Consider the following 26,023-nt stretch of genomic DNA (forward strand, 5'->3'; position numbering starts at 1 on the left):
TAGGGCACTCTGTAGCAAAATGTTTTGCAACGAAAAATGCCAACGAGCAGTTTAGTCCATCCCCGTTTCGGTCTGTTTTCATATGTTTTTGTGTCTAAGGAATACAACCCAGTTGATTGATTGCTGTGTCCCCCTATAGGAAGGACCAGAACCTGCTGTCACCGGTCAACTGCTGGTACCTGCTGCTGAACCAGGTGAGGAGGGAGAGCAAGGACCACGCCACCCTCAGTGACATCTACCTGAACAACGTCATCATGCGCTTCATGCAGATCAGCGAGGACTCCACACGCTTGCTCAAAAAGGTAAGCTCTTCTGTAGAGGTAAGAGGTCAGATCCCACTGATCTGACGGAAGTCGTTTCTTGTCTTGAAATGAACAGGGAGAACTCTGGTACCTCGTTATATTGGATAAATCCTTGGCACATTCACATAGTCAGCAGCAGGGCCCAGAGTTTTCTCCTAATGATACGTCCATCATCCTACAGCCCTAAAGCGGCGATCGGCAGTTAAAATGATAACAAAGCTCCCTGCTCCTGTTTTGGTAAAAAGTTGAGGGGCTGGAGAAATGTAACCCCTCTCAAATTCATGGGCAGAGCTATGGATGCACTGACTGATGAAACTGTAATTTTTGTATTATGGATTATCTATGTTTTGAGGCTATATAGTGTTTGTTTACATTGGCTTTGTTTACAGAAGTTGGAGTAAAAAAGTTTATATTTTGGGTTCTCATGGAGTGTGACAGTTGAACTAAGCTCATGAGGCATTTGTAAGTTATATTCTTCAAGTATCAATGGATATATATCATTAATTTATAAGTCAAACAATCCATGTAGCAGCTGCTGATTGCCCCATTTTAGATCAACCAGGCACTGGACTGCACTCAGATGTGATGTTTGGCTGGATTACAAGTTGTTTGATGACATCTTGATAGCAATTCAATGATTTGGTTGTGGTTTAGTTATGTGAATCTCTATGCTGAGAGGGAAGAACTCTCTTCCTACACAGCCTTGATCATAAGACTAAACGCCCTATCTAACCCTCCCATCCGAAGTCGGTCACCTCGTGACCGAAACCCTGTTAATGCTGCTGCCGCCTGTTTCACTCGGACCACTCCCTGCCAGATTTTGAGCTCTCCTATGCACTAGGAGTCACATGAACCGACCACAGTCCCGAAAATGACAAACCAGAGCCTGTTTCAGTGGGGTGCTTAGCGTCAACGTTTTTGGCTTTTTTTTCTCTCTTTCGCTGCGGGGTCTTTAGATCCGTCTGCTAGATGGAGACAGAAAAAATAGTTATTTTATTCATCTTAAAGTCATTATTGTCTCTTGATGTTGGTGGTTTCATCTGGCTTGTACAGAGGAGTGGTCTGCTCTGCACCCCACCCCACCCCAATCCTCTGCTCGAACAACTGCAACACACACAAAGTTAAGGCAGTAATTTCCCTTTGATAGCAGTTCGAGACTCCTGGTTTACTAATGGGCCAGATGTGAAGCTGGGGCCAGATGTGAAGCTGGAGCGAAGTGGTTTGTCAGATGTTTCTTTCTCCCCCCCGACTCAATCCACATTACTGATGTTTAAAATGACAGACTACTAAACTCATCAATGTGTTCCCAATGATATGTATTCATTTTTAGGCATTTCAATCAAGACTTTTTAATGTATGAAGTTTAGTTCATAGCATCCCTCATATAAAGAGGTTTGCATTGACATTGCACACAGTTCATTTTTCCCCTCATGTACCAACTCTCCTTATTGCTCTACCAATTAGTTGTTGGTTGGCCTTGTGCACAACAGGAAATGACCTGCACTTACAGTAAGTCTTCAGTGACTGTGTGTGTGTGTGTGTTTGTGTCTCCCCTCTGGCTGGTATAGTGACGTTTGGCAGCCGGGGGCCAAATCAAATGCCATCCCCCTCGTGGGGTGCAGTCTGTCACAGGGGAGCAGAGACACCCCTGCCCTCTAATTAGTACATCCCATTGTCTTTGATCTCCGCTGAGCTCCAGTAATGATAGACAAACACCAGGGGAGGCCCCCCAGTTACAACACAGTCAGTACAGGTCGTCTTGTTTTAACACGAGACAGATGCTGTTTTGTCATCCTGACATCAAAGAGCAGTGTTTTTTTAATATTTCCAAATTCTTATGTTTTCTAACTTTTTTAAAGTTATGAGTTGAATCAGTACAGGACCTTAAATGACATATCCTATCAGGCTTCAGCATGGTGGACCTTTTGAAAATAGTCCGTTGATTTGTGTTCATGCCTTCGGCAGTAGTTGTTTTATGAGTCGTACTGTGGACAAATGGGTCTGAGCTCTCTGTGCTGCGGTTGCTCTCATGTTTTAGCGTCATTATTGAAAGTCACAGCTTACCTCGAATTGTGTCTTTGTTCGATGCCGAAACCTCTAAATACGAGTCTTGTCACGCAGTCCATTGATTGGTCGGGCAGGTCTTATCACATGTATTCTCTTCATCATTCATACAACTGGTTCTTTGTTTTTTACTCAGTCATATTTTATTTATGGAGGTCACATTCTGGTGGAACTGAGATCCCAGGGCTTGAAAGCCTTAGCTGTATGGCGGAAGGAAGGTATTCGTTCATCTAGTTCCTACATTGCAAATTGATTCGCTACAGTGGTAGGTAGGAAGGAGGGTGAGGGAAACATGAAACAGCACCAGGTACTACTAAATTGGTCTTGGCATTTGATCAAGCGGAGTGCAATGTGTTTTTAGAGCTTGACAGTTTACTGCCTGGCTTGGTGGAGTCCATTACTAGACTACCTTCCTGGGCTGCTTCTGTATAGTACAATAAGGTCAACAATTATTGGCACCCTTGATAAAGATGAGAAAAAAAGACTGCATACAATAAATACAAATACTGGGCTGTATATATATTGTGTATATATTGTGTATATATATTTTATACAGAAAAAAAAATGTTAAATTAGTATTTTTAAAGAAAATTGCCTAGTACCAGCGAGTTTTAGCCAAGAATCTGGTTGCTTCTGCCAGGAGGCTGAAACTTGACTTTTTAGTATAAGAAGTGGATCTTTCAGCAAGACACAAAAAATACATGTTTTATTGTCACATACATCAGAGAGGTGCAGTGAAATGTGTTGTTTTACAGGGTCAGCAATTGTAGTACGGCACCCCTGGAGCAAATTAGGGTTAAGTGCCTTGCTCACGGGTAAAATCTCCACAAATAAATGGTTAATTTACCAAGAATTGAACATTTTGCAATGGCCATCTCTCCTGTGGTTTGAATTGAAGGGCAGTCGATAAGCACAGACAAAGAAAATCAAGGATCTGGAAAGACAGTGCATGGAGGCATGGTCTAAGATCTCTCCCAATGTGTTCTCCAATCAATAGAAAACATTTAACAAAAATGCTCAGTGCCATTATCCTTTTGAGGGGGAGGGTGCCGGAGTATTGAAAACAGGGGTGCCAATAATTTTGACCCATTCTTTTTAAGAAAAATAATAATTACTTGATAAACAATCTCTTTTCTTTGAGCAATTGTACTAGTATAAAATAAGAACTTTTTGTTTGGGTGGTGGTGGGGGCATACAATATAGCTCAGTATTTGTATTTATTTTATACTGTCTTTTTTGCTCATCTTTAAGGGTGGCAATCATTTTTGAGCTGACTGTGTAGGAGCCAATATGATTTGTGTCGACTCTCACTAGAGTTCTGCCATATGGAGCAGGCATGCCCCTGGTGCGCTACCCACCAGACATGGACCCTAGGAGTACGGTCCCTCTCTGGGGCCTGATTGATGTTGGAGGCAATGTGAATTCCATGCTCCCCCCCACGTGGCTTAGTGGATTCCAATCTCTCCCAGCCTTCTCTCTCAGATGTGGTTAGCGTCACTCACAAACAGTACACTTAAAGAGGAAGCCTATTTGTGCTAGTCCTCTAATAAACTTAACAACAGTAAACATGTCGTCTCCCACAAATTATGCAGCGCCTAACTTGGTCCAATCAGTGTAATTTTGTAAATGCTGGATCTCTATGGCAAGACGCATCATTCAACCAAGTTTCGTAAAAATGTGTTTTCTGAGATATCACGTGTCTAACTTACAAAAGTAAGTATGAATGAACGTACGGATGAATAGTCCCCTCCCCGATTTAATTGTGGGGGACAATTATCCGTATTGGAAAATCCCCAGTTGGCATTCCCCTTTTTAAAGGCCTAGTGCAGTCAAAACGTGATGTTCGTGTGTTTTATATACACTACCGTTCAAAGGTTTGGGGTCACTTAGAAATGTCCTTGTTTTTGAAAGAAATGCAAAGAAATATGCCCATTAAAATAACATAAAATTGGTCAGAAATATAGTGTAGACATTGTTAGTGTAGTAGATGGAATCTCTACATAGGTGTACAGAAACCCATTATCAGCAACCATCACTCCAGTGTTCCAATGGCACGTTGTTAGCTAATCCAAGTTTATCATTTTAAAAGGCTGATTAATCATTAGAAAACCCTTTTGGAATTATGTTAGCACAGCATAAAACTGTTGTTCTTATTAAAGAAGCAATACAACTGGCCTTCTTTAGACTAGTTGAGTATCTGGCGCATCAGCATTTGTGGGTTCGATTACAGGTTCAAAATGGCCAGAAACAAATACATTTCTTCTGAAACTCATCAGTCTATTCTTGTTCTGAGAAATGAAGTCCATTCCATGTGAGAAATTGCCAAGAAACTGAAGATCTCATACAACGCTGTGCACTACTCCCTTGACAAAACAGCGCAAACTAGCCAATAAAAAGAAAAGATTAAGATGAGCAAAAGAACACAGACACTGGACAGAGGAAGATTAGAAAAAAGTGTTATGGACAGACAAATCTTAGTTTGAGGTCTTTGGATCACAAAGAAGAACATTCGTGAGACGCAGAAAAAAATGAAAAGATGCTGGAGGAGTGCTTGACACCATTTGTCAAGCATGGTGGAGGCAGTGTGATGGTCTGGGGTTGCTTTGGTGGTTGTAAAGTGGGAGATTTGTAAAGGGGATCTTGAAGAAGGAAGGCTATCACAAATTTTTCAAAGTCATGCCAAACCCTGTGGATGGCGCTTAATTGGAGCTAATTTCCTCCTACAACAGGACAATGACCCAAATCACAGCTCCAAACTATGCAAGAACTATTTAGGGAAGAAGCAGTATTCTGGTATTCTGTCTATAATGGAGTGACCAGCATAGTCACCGGATCTCAACCCTATTGCGCTGGCAATCAAACCAATCCAACTTGGGGAGGTGCTTCGGGAAGCATGGGGTCAAATCCCTTCAGATTACCTCAACAAATTGATGACTAGAATGTCAAGGTCTGCAAGGCTGTAATTGCTGCAAATGGAGGATTCTTTGACGAAAGCAAAGGACACAATTATTGAAATTAAAAATCATTATAACCTTGTCAACATCTTGACTATATTTTGTAACTAATTTCATGTATATTTTCATGTAAAACAAGGAAATGTCTAAGTGACACAACTTTTGAACAGTTGTGTGTATTTCCACACAGGTGGGAATAATACTGAAATTGTGAAAATGCTGATAATGCACTTTTAATGTAAGAGCTGTTTGAAAAGGCTGCCTGAAATTTCAGCGTGTTTTGATGGGATGGAGTTTTGGCCTGCATGGTGACATCACCAGGCGGTGTAAGTTAATCGATCAATAACAAGTTTCAAACCTCTCTGCCAATAGCAGCTAGTTTTTAATTTACTGATCAATCCCATTAGGCTCGCTCAGTTAGGCCCCTCACTCAGACCACACCAAGACAGTCCTTGATATTTGGATGAAAACTGCTGCATTGGTCTTTCAATTAAGAGAGAGCATGGCCTTTAAAGGTAGGTAGAATAAACATAACCACATGTAACATATGAATTTGCATTAGAATAAACATCAAAAGTCTCAATGCGAGTTTTTATTTAAAACTGATGAGAATTCTGAAGAAAGTCGAAGTCATGCCGGAAAAAAACATTTGCGGGATGTGACTTAATATGGAGGACCTGCGAAGCCAGTCTATTATTCCCCATTGTAAACTACAGCAGAAATAACTTCAAATGTATAACTTCAAATTAAACTGTCTGACTCACGCAGAGCTAACGTAATGTTAGCAGGCTAGTTGGCTAGCAACATTGCAATGTATAACGTCAAATTAAACCAAATCATTTGTGCTTATGACTACTTGTTTCAATACAATTTTCAGCCAACTTACAAGCAAATACTTTATGAATTTATTTTATTTGCTTGTAAGTTGGCTGAAAATTGTATTGAAACAAGTAGTCATGAGCGCAAATGATTTGGTTTAATATAAATTTATACATTGCAATGTTGCTAGCCTGCTAACATTAGGTTAGCTCTGCGTGAGTCAGCCAGTTATCCACACCTAGCGTGCAGCTACATTAAAGTAAACCAAAGTTTTGGAAATACTTAACTTCATCTACCAGTTAACTAATCATTTTACCTGTAAAGTTAGCTGGCTAGGCTAGCTAGCAGGTTAAAATAACTAACTAGCTTAGCTAGCCGACCACCACTGTCGACATAGTTAAGTAGGAAGCCAGATAACTAGTCTAGAGCGGAGACTTACCGATTGACTGCTGAGTTGGCTACCAAAGTCAAAGAAGAGTGAGGCCTTTTAGAGGGAGAGTCGGCTAGCTAATAGAATAGCGTTTTGAGGTAAATCCACATCGACTTTACCAATTTTATCTCCATCACTGCTGACACTCGTGATGTACCGGTAGGTCGGTAGGAAATAGAGGTCCGTCAATTCAACCTGACAAACCGTTCCGACTTTAAAGCTTGCTTCTCATTTTTGGGCCACAAATGAGTTGTAACTCCATCCATCCTTGTGGGTATTACTGCACCATGTGGTTATTACTGCACTAGCTACAAGCCACAGAAAACTACGACAACACTAACTCGCTCAGTTTACTACAACTATCAAATGCACAGGAGACTTAACTTAGTTGAAGTCGGAAGTTTACATACACTTAGGTTGGAGTCATTAAAACTCGTTTTTCAACCAGTCCACACATTTCTTGTTAACAAACTATAGTTTTGGCAAGTCGGTTATGACATTGACTTTGTGCATGACACAAGTCATTTTTCTAACAATTGTTTATAGACAGATTATAATTCACACATAATTATAACTGTTTCACAATTCCAGTGGGTCATAAGTTTACATACACTAAGTTGACCGTGCCTTTAAACAGCTTGGAAAATTCCAGAAAATGATGTCATGGCTTTAGAAGCTTCTAATAGGTTAATTGACATCATTTGAGTCAATTGGAGGTGTACCTGCGGATGTATTTCAAGGCCTACCTTCAAATTCAGTGCCTCTTTGTTTGACATCATGGGGAAATCAAAAGAAATCAGTCAAGACCTCAGAAAAAATTGTAGACCTCCACAAGTCTGATTCGTCCTTGGGAGCAATTTCCAAACACCTGAAGTTACCACGTTCATCTGTACAAACAATAGTACGCAAGTATAAACACCATGGGACCATGCGCCGTCATACTGCCCAGGAAGGAGATGCGTTCTGTCTCCTAGAGTTAAACATACTTTGCTGTAAAAAGTGCAAATCAATCCCAGAATCTCAGCAAGGAAGAAGCAACTGCCATAAAAACTGCACATGGGGACAAATATCATACTTTATGGATAAATGTCCACTGGTCTGATGAAACAAAAATAGAACTGTTTGGCCATAATGACCATCGTTATGTTTGGAGGAAAAAGGGGGAGGCTTGCAAGCCGAAGAACACCATCCCAACCGTGAAGCACGGGGGTGGCAGCATCATGTTGTGGAGGTGCTTTGTTGCAGGAGGAACTGGTGCACTTCACAAAATAGATGGCATCATGAGGATGGAAAATTATGTGGATATATTGAAGCAACATCTCAAGACATCAGCCAGGAAGTTAAAGCTTGGTCACAAATGGGTCTTACCACACTGTGTTACTTTGACTAAAAACTCATGCTTCCTACCCTTTTAAATTGAATCATGACATTGGTGGGCATTGTTGTAAAACGTACAGGCCAAGAGTGATTATGGCTCCAAGGCAATTTTTTTACAGTTATAATGAATCATTAAAGGATAGATTTAAATTTACATAATGGGTTCCTGGTGGAAAATGGGGGAGTGTCATGCTTTTTCAAATTCTGTGAAATTGAAAAATAATTTTCAAGCATTTAGGGAGGGTTTAGGTAAAATATATTTTGCTAAAGGGAGGGCCATCCATTTTTATTTCTAACAGGTCAGATTTTTCCTTTTAACCCTTATTATAATTAACGTTCACTCCCAAAGTGAATGGTTTGTACTTCAGATGTTCTTCTCTGATTTACTGTGTCTTCAGTGACCAGTGGAGTGGCTGTGGTGGCTGCTTCCTGTCAGAGGCCCTGCCCAGGTCACATAATTGGGGCATCTGCAGAGCCAGGAAATGGATGAGCTGTCGGAGCTGTGCCCAAGCTCTCCTGAGAGGCCTTTTCATTGACCACTGGACTGCTTCCCAGTTCTCTCAATAGGAAAGGGCTAACAAGTGTTAGATCTAACAAGTTGACTGAGGTCCTCTTCTCTGAACGGAGGCTTCTAATGGCTCTTCCCTGGGGAGAAAGTAAGAGTAATTTCAGCAAAGATCTCACTTTGCAGCCCAATTCCGCTGTTGGTAATGTTCATGAATACAGTTATGGACAAGTCTACGTTGTTCATTCTGGGCTGAGAATAGCGCTTTAATGTTGCAACATAGACTTGTACATTTTATTTAGATTTGCAGCCTCCTTCACAAACTTGGGCAAGAGGAACGATCTCACCAGTCCATAACCTACCACAGGAGGTTGGTGGCACCTTAATTAGAGAGGACAGACTCGTGGGAACGGCTGGAGCGGAATAAGTGGAAAGGTATCAAATACACCAAACACGTTTCCATGTGTTTGATTCCATTCACTGCGTTCAAGCCATTATTATGAGCCGCCCTCCCTTCAGCAGCCTCAGCAACCTACCTGGCCCAAAACTCAGTGCCCCAGCCAGCCTATAGATCCTGTCCTCCGTTCTCTAAATGTGCGTGAGAGCACCCTAGCTTAAGCTTCGGTGACTTAGTTCTATTTATACAGGGCTAAGTCTATTTGTCCGGTGACTGTGTGAATAGGTAAGTAAAACAGAGAGCTGGCTGAGTAGGTGGAGGTGAGGGCCAGGACAGGAGGTGTTGACTAGACTAGGTCAGCCCGAGGAGACTGGCTGACTACTTACACATGCACAAACACACACACAAACGCACAAACAACGAGAACTAATCCTCTCTGGTTTACGCCCACATGTCTGGACTGGCACTACCCTTTCTACCGGAGTCAGTCAGTCAGCAGGATTTAGAGTATAGCTCTTTTTGGGATGGACCTGTGTTTATTTGTGTACTAACTTCCTCCTTCAAACAATCAAATTATGATCTGACTAAGAGCACACCTTTCACCCTAATCATGGCTTTGTTGCAGGTCTTTTGGTGCTTCAGCCAACTCCCCTGTTATGTTGTGTTCGTTGTCACGCCAAACATGTATGGCATGACAACAAGCATCAAAGAGGATAATGCATATTATTTAGTTCTGGGGGCCAGGTTAGAGATTCACTACTTCGACCTGTGGAATTCCTCAGTGGTCAGTCATTTCTATTGGCGTATCATTGACTGTATCTGCAGTTGCCAACTAGGATGTGTACGGATCCACCTGGATCAGTGAGGTTGGTGACCTCAGCAGAGACACTTCCTCATTGGTCACACCCACAGGAAACCACAGATGTGTATTACAAGGCTGTATGAAACCCCATGTGAACTACAGTAACCCTGGACAGGACCTCTCCTATCTGATATGTGCTTCTCTCAAATGACACACACTGTTATTGTACAAATGTGTGCCTTTGAAATGCAACTACTGGCACCCAGTATGATTCATATGTATAGTGAGAATCAAGTTAAAATCCACCCAACTTTATTTACTTGTGGTAAGTGGCACAGCGTTTGGGTGTTTGGTGCATTGAAAGATCTGTCCTCCTCTCTGTTAACCCAGTTTGACTGACTGTTAAGGTGGGCACAGAGGTTGCCTATAAGAGTCGTTGTAAGCTCTGTGATAGAGACGACTAGCCCTACTAACTCCAGATCAGATCTAAGCCCCTTCTCTCCCTCAATTTGGATAGTGGTGGTGGGATAGACCAAATTGTCACTGCCCTCTGAGGCCCCGTTGCTGGGAAAGGCCTCAACAATAAGATTAGGGTCCAGATAAGTGGGTTAGTGGGAGACTTTAAGTGCAGAGGAAGACTGTGTGATAACACCCAGGTAATACATACGTTGTAAGGGATATCCAAATGCTTTGTCAGACCTTATTATATATCGCATAAACCCACCCCATGACTTGTATGTTACATAGTGAAAAAATAGGTGGCATGCGTAGTAAAAGTACCTTTAACCCAGGGGTTTGAAACTAATTTTGCCCGGGGGCCATATTCTATTTTCACCGGGCCACATCTGGTCTGCAGACCGCCAGTTTGAGAACTCTGCTTTAACCATGCATGAGTCACACAACTGTTATTTCCCTGTATTGAAAATCTCAGAATTATTAATTGTGGGCTCATGTCTGATGGCATTGAGTGAATCTTGTGTCATGGGATGGCTGATTGAATTTATTCATTTGAGATCACTCACACTATGCAGACAGCGGGCTCTATGGGCAACTGTGTCTCTTTGATATCCTTGTTCCAGCTCTATGCCCTACTGTACTCGTGACACTGCTTGTTTGTTCCATGAATGAATATGTTACTGTACTGCAAAGTCGACAGATGTCTCACATTGAACATGTTCTTTGTTTTCTCTTTTTCAGAGTAAGGAGATAACGTTTCAGCTCCAGGAAGACTTGATGAAGGTCCTCAACGAGCTCTACACTGTAAGTTGTCATTTCATTTCCTGGTTCCTGTTTTGCTGTATCACTGTACTGTAAAAATAGTGTATCAAGTTTTTCCTGATCAGGTCACAGTTGGGAACAACTCTCAGCCTGAATGATAAATCATGATTCGGGCATTAAGGCAGGCCTCTCAGATCAGAGCCTGCCTGGTCTGGCCTTAAAGGAGCTGCATACCAACTCTTATGGTCATTGTTACAAGCAGATCTGGGACCAGCCTATGTGGATAATTCCACTTCAGGTCTCTGACCTTGGGGGAGAGCAGGGTGCTTAAACCACTAATCAATACTTAATTCAGTAGCTTTAATTGCTGCCATCAGGCCTGGGATAGTGGCAGCTGAGATTCATGTTCCCCAGGTGGCCCTGAAGACCCTGACGTTCTAATACTTCCTCAGGTAGAAGGGGATGGCTTTTGTGGTCTATATGGTCTTGGCATCTTCCCTTTTGTATAACCTGTTGCGTGTAGGGGGCAGTATTTTGATTTTTGGATGAAAAACGTACCCAAATTTAACTGCCTATTTCTCAGGCCCAGAATCTTGTATATGCATATAATTGTGAGATTAGGATAGAAAACACCAAAGTGTAGGGAGCATCAGGGCTTTCAGTGGTCGACCGTCCAACTGCTCCAACTGGAGAAGATTGTTGGCTTCCACCGAGGTAACTCTAGGAAGACAAGAGAAAAATATCAGTGATAGGAAAACTAAAACTAGCTTTGGGTTATTTTGAGTGCAAATGCAAATAGTTGTCTGACATTTTTATATTCACCTTAACATATTGTGACCCCAGCTAGGAGCCGAAAGAGCAGCGAGGATTCATAGGTCTCGTCCTTCATCCAAATTATTACTTAATTGGCAAACTTATGCAGGGAATGCCAACGAACAGTGAGCCATCGTGTTCATGCATAAAAAAACTAATAATGAAAGAAAAGCATTGCAGGTTTGAATTAGCGTGGGAGAGGTGGAAAAAGTATTGGAATTGACAACTTAGATGGAAAGCTACTGAGGATGGTAGCTGACTCTGTAGGCACTCCTATCTGTCATATATTTAATCTGAGCCTAGAGGAAAGTCTTTGTCCTCAGGCCTGGAGGGAAGCCAAAGCAATTCCGCTACACAAGAGTGGTAAAGCAGCCTTTACTGGTTCTAACAGCAGACCAATCAGCTTGTTGCCAGCTCTTAGCAAACTGTTAGATAAAATGGTTTGACCAAATACAATGCTATTTCTCTGTAATCAATTTAACAAAAGACTTCCGGCATGCTTATAGAGAAGGGCACTCAACATGTACTGCACTGACACATTACTGATGATTGGCTGAAAGAAATTGGTGAAATGATGATTGTGGGAGCTGTACTGTTAGATTTCAGTGAAGCCTTTGATATTATTGACAATAACCTGTTGTTGAAAAAAATGTGTGTTTTGGCTTTTCAACCTCAACTCTGAATCCACAACATGGCAATCTATATAATAGAATTCAAAGTGTTTTCTTTAATGGAGGATTCTCTGTCAAACATGTAAAGTGGGGTGTACTGCAGGGCAGCTCTCTAGGCCCTCTTTTCTATGTTTACCAATGGCCTGCCACTGGGATTAAACAAAGCATATGTGTCCATGTATGCTGATGATTCAACCATATACGCATGAGCTACCACAGCTAATGAAGTCACTGAAACCCTTAACAAAGAGTTCTGTTTTGGAATGGGTGGCTAGTAATAAACTGGTCCTGAACATATATAAAACTAAGAGCATTGTATTTGGTACACATCATTCCTTAAATTGTAAACTGTCATGGTCAAAACATGTAGATTTAATGGTTGTAAAGATAGGGAGAGGTCTGTCCGTAATAAGGAGATGCTCTGCTTTTTTGACACTGCACTCCAAAAAGCAATTTCTTCGGGCTCTAGTATAGTTTTCTCTTGATTATTGTCCAGTCGTGTCGTCCAGTGCTGCAAGGAAAGACCTAGTTAAGCTGAAGCTGGCATAGCATCGGAGTGGTACGTTTTGCTCTTCATTGTAATCAGAGGGCTGATATAAATATTATGCATGCCAGTCTCGCTTGGCTAAGAGTTCAGAAGCTGCCTCAATTTTATAAGAAACATGAATGTGTTTAAAATCCCAAATTGTTTGTCAATTTACACACAGCTCTGACGCACACACTTATCCAACCAGACATGCCACCAGGGGTCTTTTCACATTACCCAAATCCAGAACAAATTCAAGAAAGCGTACAGTATTATATAGATCCATTATTGCATGGAACCGTTCTCTCATTTTTTTCAAATAAACAGCAATCCTGGTTTAAAAAAACCATGTAGTGTAAGTTAGTCCAAAATATTTCAAACTAAAAGCATTGTATTTGGGACAAATCATTCACTAAACCCTAACCTCAACTAAATATTGTAATGAATAATGTGGAAATTTAGCAGGTTGAGGAGACAACTGTTTGGTGTAACCCTGGATTGTAAACTGTTATTGTATTGATGCATATAATCAAATCCACTTTTATTTGTCACATGCGCCAATACAACAGGTGTAGACCTTATTGTGAAATGCTTACAAGCCCTTAACCAACAATACCATTTTAAGAAAAATAAGAATTAAGAAAATATTGACAAAAAAAATAAGGGTCAAAATAAAATATGAATAATGTCGCTATATACAGGGGGTACCAGTATCGAGTCAATGTGCGGGGGTACAGTAGCTAAGATGGGGAGAGGTCTGGCCATAATAAAGCGCTGCTCTGCCTTAATAACAATATCAACAAGGCAGGTCCTACAGCCCTTAGTTTTGTCGCATCTGGACTACTGCCCAGTCGTGGGGTCAGGTGCCACAAAAAAGGACTTGGGAAAATTACAACTGGCCCAGTACAGGACAGCATGGCTGGCCCTTAAACGTACACGTAGAGCTAACATGAATAACATTCACGTCAATCTCTCATGGCTCAAAGTAGAGGAGAGATGGACTTAATCACTACTTGTATTTATGAGAAGTATTGTTGAATGCACCGAGCTGTCTGTTTTTAAACTACTAGCACACAGCTCAGATACCCATACATACCCCACAAGACATGCCATCAGAGGTCTCTTCACAGTCAGCAGGTCCAGAACAGACTATGCGAGGCAAACGGTACTACATAGAGCCATGACTATTCCACATCAAGTAACTCACACAAGCAGTAGAATCAGATTTTTTTTTTAATAAGATAAAAATACACCTTATGGAACTGCGAGGACTGTGAAAATTCACACACAGGTACAAACACACGCATACAAACACATACTTGTCATGACTTTACATTCATTAATCTGATGACTGTTATTTATCCAATCAACTAACTATGTATAATTGTTACCCAATTTTTAAATGAATCATGTAACAATTAACTCATTAGGAATTTGGGGCAACACGAGGTTACCATCTCCCAAATTAAACTCTATAATAACATCGATAAACAGTCATCTTATTAATCATTACCTCTTATCATATCATCATTCTGAACAGTCGTAACCTCATGCATCTGCAAAAAAAACAGCCAATTCACGATTCAGTACTATATTTTTAAATTGTTATTCTTATTTTTTTGATTTAAACTTTTTATTTAACTAGGCAAGCCAGTTAAGAACAAATTCCTATTTACAATAAAGGCCTATAGGGGAACAGTGGGTTAACTGCCTTGTCCAGGGGCAGATTTTTACCTTGTCAGCTCGGGATTCGATCCAGCAACCTTTCGGTTACTGGCCCATGGCTCTAACCACTAGGCCACCTGCCACCCTACTACACCAATTGGTTTAGTTATTTATTAGCTAACTAAATAATAACACAGAATAAACATACACCCTTTACATGAGACAAAGGTCCCTAGTGGACTGACAAGATATGACTGCATATTACACAGATATGGAGAGGGGGGAAAAAGAGGGACAGAATTAATGGAACACTTATCGTGGACACATTGTATAACTATTCTCCCATTAATAATTTCCTTTCCAAATGAACCCCCACCCGTTTGAAATAAGAAATCGCACATGTATTTATGCATGTGTGTCTTTGTCCGTCATGTAGTCCTGAACAGAACTACAGAGTTCATACTTCCATTCGCTCCTGAAGTGGCTTATTTGAAGATAAGCCAGCCGTGCCGAAGGTTCCAATGGGGTGATAAGAGTAGTGTACAGTGATTTGAGACTCGTTGGAAGATGGGATAGTTTGAAGAGTTCAGATATTTGCCTTGAACAGCTAATCAGCTGTACCAGTGATTGTCTGAGAGGGGAGTTTGTTGCCTCTTTCTCCTCGTGCTGATTATTCTGGGTTCAGGATTTAGACTACTATGGACATGAGATGCAGCTCTTTGTCTCTCTGGTCTAAAGGAAGATGAGTTTATTTCTTCACCTCGTGTTGAGGTTCAAAGTTTCAACAATTTCAAACATGTAGCTAATGCCTCATGTTTCCTGGTCTAAAGTTAATTTCGTTACCAAGGCTTTTTATGCACTCTGGCCAAAGGGGATGGCTCTGTCCGTCTGACACGCTCCCCGACCTCACTTGGGGCGTGGCTACCCACGTCAAATCAACATTTATTTGTCACGTGCGCTGAGTACAACAGGTGTAGACCTTAGAGTGAAATGCTTACTTACAGGCTCTAACCAATAGTGCAAAAAAGGTATTAGGTGAACAATTGGTAAGTAAAGAATTAAAACAACAGTAAAAATACAGGCTATATAGCAAGGCTATAAAAGTAGTGAGGCTACATACAGACACTGGTTATTCATGCTGATTTGAAGTAGTATGTACATGTAGATATGGTTATGCATAAGTGATTATGCATATATGATGAACAGAGAGTAGCAGTAGCGTAAAAGAGGGGTTGGCGGGTGGCGGGACACAATGCAGATAGCCCGGTTAGCCAATGTGCGGGAGCACTGGTTGGTCGGCCCAATTGAGGTAGTATGTACATGAATTTATAGTTAACTTCTTGCGTCGAGCAATCCCGTATCCGGGAGCGTAATTATAGCCTCAAGCTCATTACCATAACACAACGTTAACTATTCATGAAAATCGCAAATGAAAGAAATATATTCACTCACAAGCTTAGCCTTTTGTTAACAACACTGTCATCTCAGATTTTCAAAATATGATTTTCAACCATAGCTACACAAGCATTTGTGTAAGAGTATTGATAGCTAGCATAGCATTAAGCCTGGCATTCAGCAGGCAACATTTTCACAAAAACAAGAAAAGCACTCAAATAAAATAATTTACCTTTGAAGAACTTTGGATGTTTTCAATGAGGAGACTCTGTTAGATAGCAAATGTTCATTTTTTCCAAAAATATTATTTGTGTAGGAGAAATCACTCCGTTTTGTTCATCACGTTTAGCTAAGAAAAAAAGCAGAAAATTCAGTCATTACAACGCCAAACTTTTTTCCAAATTAACTCCATAATATCGACAGAAACATGGCAAATGTTGTTTAGAATCCATCCTCAAGGTGTTTTTCACATATCTATTCGATGATAAATCATTCGTGGCAGCTGTGTTTCTCCTCGAAGCAAACTGAAAAAGACACGCAGCTGGAGATTACGCAATAATTGCGACGGAGGACACCAAGCGGCCACCTGGTAAATGTAGTCTATGGTCAATCTTCCAATGATTTGCCTACAAATACGTCACAATTCTGTCGACACCTTGGGGAAACGACAAAGTCTAAGCTCATTCGTGACCCATACACAGCCATATAAGGAGACATTGGAACACAGCGCATTCAAAATCTGGGGCACTTCCTGTATGAAATTTCATCTTGGTTTCGCCTGTAGCATTTAGTTCTGTGGCACTCACAGACAATATCTTTGCAGTTTTGGAAACGTCAGTGTTTTCTTTCCAAAGCTGTCAATTATATGCATAGTCGAGCGTCTTTTCGTGACAAAATATCTTGTTTAAAACGGGAACGTTTTTTATCCAAAAATTAAAAGAGCGCCCCCTATATCCAAGAAGTTAAAGTGACTATGCATATATGATCAACAGAGAGTAGCAGCAGCGTAAAAAGAGGGGTTTGGGGGGGTACACAATGCAAATAGTCCGGGGAGCCATTTGATTACCTGTTCAGGAGTCAATATTACATTTGTTTTCCATGAATCCCCACTGATCATTCCCCACATTATGGTAAAAATATTATTCCAGTATTCACTTTTGACCATGTTAGAGTTTGAGGGAATACTGTCTGTGAACAAAGACATTCCTTTGGTTGATACTAAAGGGGGAGAAAGAGCCCCCTTTTCTCCTTAATTTACGACAGGGTGTGGAGGTGTCAAAATCCCCACACTAGTTCCCTCCTCCCCTCTGAGTGGAGGTTGTTATTGTCAGGAATTGCCAAGATGATCTGACCCATTGTGATCCTCACAGGACAGTCATGACATACTTTACAGCTGGATTGTGTGTTGTAGTAGAGTAGAGCACGCACTTAATGTATTGTGAAATCTGTTGTAAAATGTATTTTAATGTTAAACATTTGTATTATGTATATTACTGCCTTGGCAGCAGCTAATGGGGATACATAATAAATACAAAATGGTTGTTGAAAAATGGTTGTACACATACTTCGTGATATAATAGAAGTTGACTGCTTAATGTTACCCTGAATTGTGAATTTGTCTGCCCTCCTACGAATGTTGCTTCAATGTCGAAATCAGTGGTGCCTTCATAGTAATTCTCCAGGTTGGGAAGATAAAATAAAATCTCATTAATGCCATTAAAGTGCAAGCTACATACAAACAGAAAGCTACAATAACACTTTGGTTTATTTCGCTAACGTTCGCTAGATAGCTGTCTGGCTAGCTGAGGTAAATAAGTAGTTAGCCATGTCAATCTAAAATAAATCTAAAAACAAATCATTTTTTCCTATTTAACAATATTGTCTTGTATAAAGACATATGGTAAAGTGTTCTCTCCTGCCTTTTCGGTCTTCTGAAGCAGAAGGTAGTCATGGTCAAAAACACTGTTGTTGGAGAGCGATTCTGAGGTAATAATTTTGTGTCAAATTAAATGCATCACTCTGCACTGCAGGTTGTAAGTGCTCGGTGACAATTTAGATAATCTATTTAGGTGTGTAACCCTCAAAGATGTAGGTAACTTCCAAAATAAAGCAAACACTTGAGTAAATAAGGGATACAGAGTATATTGAAAGCAGGTGCTTCTGCACAGGTGTGGTTCCTGAGTTAATTAAGCCATTAACATCCCACCATGATTAGGGTCAATGGAACGCGAGGTAACTTTCACCTGAACGCGCGTCACGAGCCCGTGGCTCTCTGCCAGAAATCTGACTCATTCCCCTCTCATTCAGCCCCACTTCACAGTAGACAAGGTTCTAAAGACTGTTGACATCTAGTGGAAGTGCAACATGACCCCATTTCCACTATCTTGGATAAGCAAAGAGTTGAAAACCTACAAACTCACATTCCCCACTTCCTGGTTGGATTTATTCTTAGGTTTTTGCCTGCCATATGAGTTCTGTTAAACTGATGGACATCATTCAAACAGTTTTAGAAACTTCAGAGTGTTCTATCAAAATTGACTAATAATATATGCATATCCTAGGATCTGGGCCTGAGTAGCAGGCACTCTACTCTGGGCATGCTTTTCATCCGGACGTGAAAATACTGCCCCATTCCCCAAAGAAGTTAAACTAAATACTAAACCATCTTTTGATTTGTGAATGTGTCGGCACCGGGGACTCGGGATGTGGCTGCGGTAATGATGTCATGTTAAACAGGCCTTTTGATTTGTGAATGTGTTGGCACCGGGGACTTGGGATGTGGCTGCGGTAATGATGTCATGTTAAACAGGCCTTTTGATTTGTGAATGTGTCAGCACCGGGGACTCGGGATGTGGCTGCGGTAATGATGTCATGTTAAACAGGCCTTTTGATTTGTGAATGTGTCGGCACCGGGGACTCGGGATGTGGCTGCGGTAATGATGTCATGTTAAACAGGCCTTTTGATTTGTGAATGTGTCAGCACCAGGGACTCGGGATGTGGCTGCGGTAATGATGTCATGTTAAACAGGCCTTTTGATTTGTGAATGTGTCAGCACCAGGGACTCTGGATGTGGCTGCGGTAATGATGTCATGTTAAACAGGCCTTCTGATTTGAACATATGGATTGTTTTAGTTTTGTAGGCGTGGCTACCTTTTTTAAATTATTTAATTTCTGGATCAAGTCCCTCGCAGTCTTTCTGATCTCATTCCCAATGATCAGTGCTTTAATTTATTATGTTGCTGTCCAGAGGTTCTGAGTTTGCGAAGCACCCAACTGTCCTATGTTTTTCTGTGCAATACATTTGAAGAGTTTTGGTGTGTGTACCAGGCTATTTGATATGTTACAGCATGTTGAAATGGAACCAAATGATCTGTTTCTGTCTTCAGTCTTTTAAAAATATTCTATATGGGCTACATGGTCATCTATGGTATGTATAACCAGCCTTAGTAGCTATAAATATCAATTTATATTCTATTGAGTTTACCCAAATTTATCAAATTGGAAATGAGACATTAGCAGGCTGGTTAATGCGATGCATATCTGTTTAATTTCGAACACCCGAACTCGGCCCCATTTACTCAGTCAATCAGGAGCCGCTACTGCGTTGCGGCCGCAGCATACAGGATACGTTTTACTGAACGGTATGCGCTAAATAGTATGGACGATGAGTAATGGGAATGCAGTTTAAGTATGTTGTAGTACGCTAGTATGGGTATTCGGACACTTTCCTTTATTATGGCAGTTACCTGTATCATGTTATGATTACAGCATTGATTGTTATAGTAAAACCCAAGAAACAGATCTGGGAACAGTTACTCTTGTCCCGGGAGATATTCAGCAGGGGTTCAGTTTCCCTGAAGTGTAAGTCTTCGGTTACAAACAAAAATGAGTCTTATACGGTTATACTTACAATTATACTTACAATCGTTCATGACACGTAACGGCCACATCTTAAATTCTGTCACCGTCCCTCTCGCTGCAGTCCAATTTAACCTGATTTACCCTTTGGTGTAGAAAAACACACACAGAGAGGGAGAGAGAAACACTATGGCATCAGACAGCCACTGAGGCCTTTTTATTTATTTAACTAGGCAAGTCAGTTAAGAACACATTCTTATTTTCAATGACTGCCTAGGAACGACAGATTTTTACCTTGTCAGCTCGGGGATTCGATCTTGCAACCTTTCGGTTACACGTCCAACGTTCAACGCCCTAACCACCAGGCTACCTGCCGCCTCAGGGCCTGTGAAATAACAGGTCTGGTCCCAGTTGTTCTAAATCTGTCCCTCTAAAAGAAGCAGAGGAGAGTTAAAGTTAACACACCAGGGCTCCAGACCAGTAAGTCAGTAGTATGGCCTGTGGTTGGTCGCCCCTCAGGCTCTCTCCACTGGTTCCTATTACGTGGCTCTGGCCACCAGCACAAGACAAGCAGGGCAAAGTCTGTCCACCCATTATGAAAATATCTTGTTTTTGGGGGGTGGAGAGGAGATGTTTAGGTTTTAGGTCTGTATTTTGATTCCGATTGAGGTTATGCAGACCGACTTTCTAATGTATACGGACGGTGTAACTGTCATTTACTGGGTTAAAATTTTCAGTGGCTGGTCTTGCGTCAGTAGTGGGTTTAAAGACAGCCTTAGCAGCGACAGCCATGGCAAGTCCTAGTTCAGTTTGTGCTGTCTCGACAACTTGTTATTGTTTGTTGGCAAGAGAGCACAAACAAATCTAGGACACAGGCTAGCCCTACTACTGATAGCAAAGAAGTTGGCAAGACTGTAGAAACAGATCTAGGACTCGGGCTAGGGATGGCCTGCCCCAGCAGGGGAAGGGGACTGATTCTCTCAGACCCAACAGGGTTACAGGCAAAGCCAGGATAAGGTATTTTCCTCTCCCCAGCAGCCACCTGTCAGTACCTCCCCCATCCTATGGCCACACTGTCAATGACCTCTGAAGGTCCGGAAGGAGAGAGATGTGCGTTTGTTCAGAGGTCAGAGGTCTTATCGCTTTTGGGTGGCTTAACAAGCTGGCTGCTCGAGTCCGGATGAAAGCAGTGTTTACAAAAGCTTTAGAGTGCATGTGTGGGTGTCAGTTGACTCCCGTTGGTCGTCAGTTGTGACTCCCGTTGGTCTGGAAAGCATTTCACGGTGAAGTCTAGACTTGATGTATTCGGCGCATGTGACAAATAAAGTTTGTTTTGATTTGGTGATTCGTCTCATTCAGTGACTGCCTATGTCAGCTTTCCATTCCAATCCCTACACTCAAAGAGCCATTAGGATGTGTCATAAATAGTCTCTTATGAACTTGTCACGGCCCTTGAAGAAATCCTGGTTTACTTGAGCAGCAGTTGTACCTGGCTACTCATGAGCCACTTCCTAATGTATTCTACAGTTGTGTGAGTAATGGTAATAGCTCCCTCCCGTTTGGATGACAATGAGTCAAACCAGAGGAAGCAGCTTTAATCTGTGTTTTGCTGTGGTGGTAATGCATTTCCCACTACGCCTCCATCACTCTTCCTCAATTCTGGTTCAGATGCATTGACAAGGGGAGCATACCCACTTAAAATGTAGTGTATCACCAGATCTGATTACATGACTAAATCTTTTAATTACTTTGAGTGTTTTGCTTTAGCCTGCCTGGAGTGCCAGATGGGCAGTGCTTGCACTTTTAGGTATTGTTCTATTGATTCCCTTGCAACAGGGAAGCTCAATCAAGCACAGCTACAGTATTTGAAATGATTTCAAATAGTGTTTGAACCCAGGTCTGCGTATCACCTCATGCCAAACTTACTTACAATTTGGTGTCTTTTGAAACTCCTGGCCTCAGGAATTTTACATTACCTTTTGAGGGATTATAGCTCTCCACTTCAAAGGGGAGGGAACAGGGTTGTTGTGTATGTGGTTCAGTCTGTACGTCCGTCACCACCTGATCTGACATGGGCCCTGCCTGCCTGCTGGCACCCCGCTGATGGCACTTCGTCTTGGGCTACGGCAGCCAGGGATGATTGGGTGTCTGTCCCTGGGTGCCCCATTACAGAGCTGTAGCATTACCTATACGCATCAGATGGAGTTGTCATCCCATATTAAACGGTGGGGGTGATTCCAGCAAGCTGTTAAGTGTAGATGGAGTTCTCTGTCAATGGAATTTCAAATGCAGAGCAATATGGTAAATGGGAATGGCAGTGAATCGTGGTTGTTGAGTTCATACTGTATAAGAGCCTCATATAAAAACAGAGCGAGGCAATCTGCCTTTAATTTGTGGTGGTGAAGTAAGAATGTCCCACTGTGAAGTAGAGCTGAATCGGTCTGTGAAGAGTGGGTGGGAAGTAGATGAAAGCTTTGTTTGGTTCAAAGCAGCCTCTTACTGTGAGGTTGAATGACTGACCCTTGACCTCTGACCTCTTCCTCCAACCCCCCCCCAGGTGATGAAGACCTACCACATGTACCACACGGAGAGCATCAGCGCCGAGAGCAAGCTGAAAGAGGCGGAGAAGCAGGAGGAGAAACAGATCGGCCGGGCCGAGCCGGTCTTCAGTATCCGTCTGGAGGACAAGCACCAGAGACGCAGCTCCGTCAAGAAGATTGAGAAGATGAAGGAGAAGGTACAGCACACTTATTGCCTGCTTGACACGAATGGGCCAAGCCAAGCTGTTCTGCACCGGCCTGGTTACGCATCCATCATATTTGCTGGAACTGTGCTAGAAAGGACCAGGTGAATGTAATCAGATCCAGCACAGTATGGTTTGGGACGGCACAACGGTGTGTATTGTGAAGGTCTTTACACTGTTAATGATGATAATGGTTGCTGTAAGGAATGTTGGAATGTCTTCTCATTTAACACAGTTGGCCAGCTGTGATTAGTCACGCGCATAGATTATATTTCTATGCTCTCCTCTACATTAATAGTGTATATTTTCACTTTCTACGGCCCCAACTTTGAGGAACTTACGTTGCCGTCCAGGTGTGCCTGAAAGTGTTCATCATTTGTAACAGAAACAGACCTCTACCGGCCAGCCAGACCTCTATTTTGTATCAGAAGCATCCCTGCTGTCCTGTGTGTGTGTCTCCCATGTGTGTGATGGAAACCACACTGTCACTTAACAGCCAGATTGCTTTGTGTTCTTCTCAGAAGGAGCAGGCCTGTTTTCTGTTAGAGCTCTGTGACCAATGGTTTAATGGCCACGGGAACAGCATTTTATTCACAGGCTCCTGCAAAGCGTTAAAATATCTAAGACCATGTCCGTATGTGAGTCAGTGTTTATTGGTCATTGGCTGGTGACTAACTAACGGTCTGTCTGTCTGTCAGGCAGACTTAAGAGTAAGTCAGAATGAGCACAGCTGGGCTGGGAAGTGGCTAATCCTAGATGTTGTGAAGGTCGATTTTAAGCATACATAGTTTAGGCCCATTCTTGTGTTGCCGTAGTAGCTGTTATTTGCCCTCCGCTCCGCAGTTGTCTATCTGCGCCAGCTCCTGTTTGCCAGTCATCCTGAAATGTGTTACGTTTTTGATCATTAATTTCTCTGTTTCTCTCGCTCTCTTCCTCCCTTTCTCTCACTCTCACGCTCACGCCCTCACTCTCTCTCATATCAGCGCCAGGCCAAGTACTCTGAGAATAAGCTGAAGTCAATCAAAGCGCGAAACGAGTACCTGCTGACGCTGGAGGCGACAAATTCCTCCATCTTCAAGTACTACATCCACGACTTGTCTGACTTAATTGATGTAAGTAAACCGCATGACTTGTTTTTAGTTGGGAGAACCTTCCAGCTAAAGAACACACTCATTTATCTGCACTGTATAACTGGGAAAGTTTGGTTGTCAAGGCCAAATTAGAAACTGTGTTACCAAACAGCGTCTCTACTCCCTCTTTTCTCGTTAATAAGCCCTTGGTTGCATCCAAAATGGCACCCTATGCCCTACATAGTGCACGACTTTTGACCCGAGCCCAATTGGCTCTGGTCAAAAGTAGTGCACTATAAAGTAAATACGGTGCCATTTCAGACATAGCCTTCTTAGCATGCTTAATGATGTTCACTCATACATTCCTAAAGATCTGAGGGAATGTACACATTACTCCATAACACAAGCCGCAGAGAGATTCACTCTGCCACAAACTGAGAGCCGCTTCTCAGTCTAAGCCTCTCCCGTTCCCCAGACTTCAAATTAAGTCGTCTGCACACCCAATCATTTGTGTTTAAAAACAAAAACGCGTCTCACTGCTAAGGTAAATTGTATTACGCTCTTTTTCGATCCTCGTAATGTTGAAGACACCCTGTCATTCAGCAGTATTTTTTTAGGTCCTTTCGAGACCTAATATCTGGGTCTGTAGAATGAAACTGATGAGTTTAGCAGGAGAGCTGAAATATGAACAATGGTGAACAGACACAACAAACTGTGGGATAGAAATGACTGGAGGAAGAGAAATAAAAAGCCCAGTGGTCTCGAAGCTCTTGTGACTCAAGCTATTCTACTATTCTACCATCCATGTCCTCATGTTATACACAGTACTGCATGACGGACAGTACAGACAGACGCACCTACACACACACTTCATCACATCTTTAGCTTGAATGGGGTGTGGGAAAAAGCCCTATCCCTGAAACTCATTTTTTGACAATTACTGGTGTATGTTGTAGTTCAGCAGTCCCATCCCTCATATCACCACTCTGTACTCAGTACTACTATGTGATCTGTACTCTGTCTACCCAGCAGACGACTTTGTTTGCTCCTCCAGAACCCGGAGTTATTTATACACTGGCCTACCTGGGATATCATTTTTCCCCTTTGGTTAAAATATGTACTGTACCATGTCTCTGGAGTTGCCAGCACAGCCCCGGAGAACGCTGGGTACTTTTAGTGATGGTGTATTAGCCAGCAGCATACCACCCTGCATACCACTGCTGGCTTGCTTCTGAAGCTAAGCAGGGTTGGTCCTGGTCAGTCCCTAGATGGAAGACCAGATACTGCTGGAAGTGGTGTTGGAGGGCCAGTAGGAGGCACTCTTTCCTCTGGTCTAAAAAAATATCCCAATGCCCCAGGGCAGTGAATGGGGACACTGCCCTGTGTAGGATGCCGTCTTTCAGATGGGACGTTAAACGGATGTCCTGACTCTCTGGGGTCATTAAAGATCCCATGGCACTTATCGCAAGAGTAGGGATGTTAACCCCGGTGTTCTGGCTAAATTCCCAATCTGACCCTCAAACCATCACGGTCACCTAATAATCCCCAGTTTACAATTGGCTCATTCATCCCCCCTTCCTCTCCCCTGTAACTATTCCCCAGGTCGTTGCTGCAAATGAGAACGTGTTCTCAGTCAACTGACCTGGTAAAATAACAGATAAATAAATGAATTCCAGATAGTCGGTAAGGAAGGAGATCCGTGATAAATGTGACCTCCATGCTATAGGTTGAAAACATAGAGGTAAGAACAATGTAATTATTCCATGCAGGAGTGTTCAAAAATCAACAAATTCATTGGACCATCACCGTTGCTGATTCCACAGGATTATCATTGAAAACATGATCAGGAAAAGTCATCAAATGGCTGTAGATAATTTGAACAACGTTTCAATGAATTGAATGACTGTAAGACAGTTATGTGCTTGCAGACTAGTTGGCTGAAATTCACTAGGAATGTGTTTATTTTCCAATTTGATGGAGAACTTTCCGTACTGAACATTTACTTCCAGTATTGCTAGTCCCCTTGTTTAGAATTCTTCCACATTTATGAATACTAGATATTTTATATTAGAATCCTCGCGTCCTCACCTTTTATATTTTCGACCAAGCCTCCATTCTGGGAGCTAAAATTGCCTTCCTTCTGCTTTAATTGTGTTTGTGCTGGTGTTCACACACACTTGTGATCTGTCTTGGAGGTGACAGGACAGGGTTTCAAAAAAGTTGGATTTGATGAATTGGACCTATCTTGATCCAGTGTTATTTAGGCTAGACAAACCGGGCGGTTAGCTTGCCTGGCACAGTGCTTCTGAGTCTGGGTGTCTTCCACCAGCTTCCAATGCTGTCCGTGTGAACTCACAGGCCCTGGCTAACCAATGTCCTAGTTAATGAGATCCAGCGTCAGATGCTGAAGGAA

The 26,023-nt window shown here is 42.0% G+C and overlaps 1 protein-coding gene across 2 annotated transcripts in view; it reads left to right on the top strand.

Annotated features, from left to right (window-relative positions):
- Window positions 1-26,023, top strand: part of LOC109889539 (SLIT-ROBO Rho GTPase-activating protein 1) — a 158,798-nt gene that overhangs the window by 74,289 nt on the left and 58,486 nt on the right. For both annotated transcript variants that reach the window (XM_020481031.2, XM_031822956.1), the window contains exons 3-6: window positions 140-302; window positions 10,848-10,910; window positions 22,355-22,534; window positions 23,524-23,652. In XM_020481031.2, the coding sequence (XP_020336620.2) occupies window positions 140-302; window positions 10,848-10,910; window positions 22,355-22,534; window positions 23,524-23,652 (535 nt within the window). The remainder of the gene's footprint in view (window positions 1-139; window positions 303-10,847; window positions 10,911-22,354; window positions 22,535-23,523; window positions 23,653-26,023) is intronic.

Source organism: Oncorhynchus kisutch, linkage group LG4 (assembly GCF_002021735.2).
Source record: "Oncorhynchus kisutch isolate 150728-3 linkage group LG4, Okis_V2, whole genome shotgun sequence".
NCBI classification, from domain to species: Eukaryota; Metazoa; Chordata; class Actinopteri; order Salmoniformes; family Salmonidae; genus Oncorhynchus; species Oncorhynchus kisutch.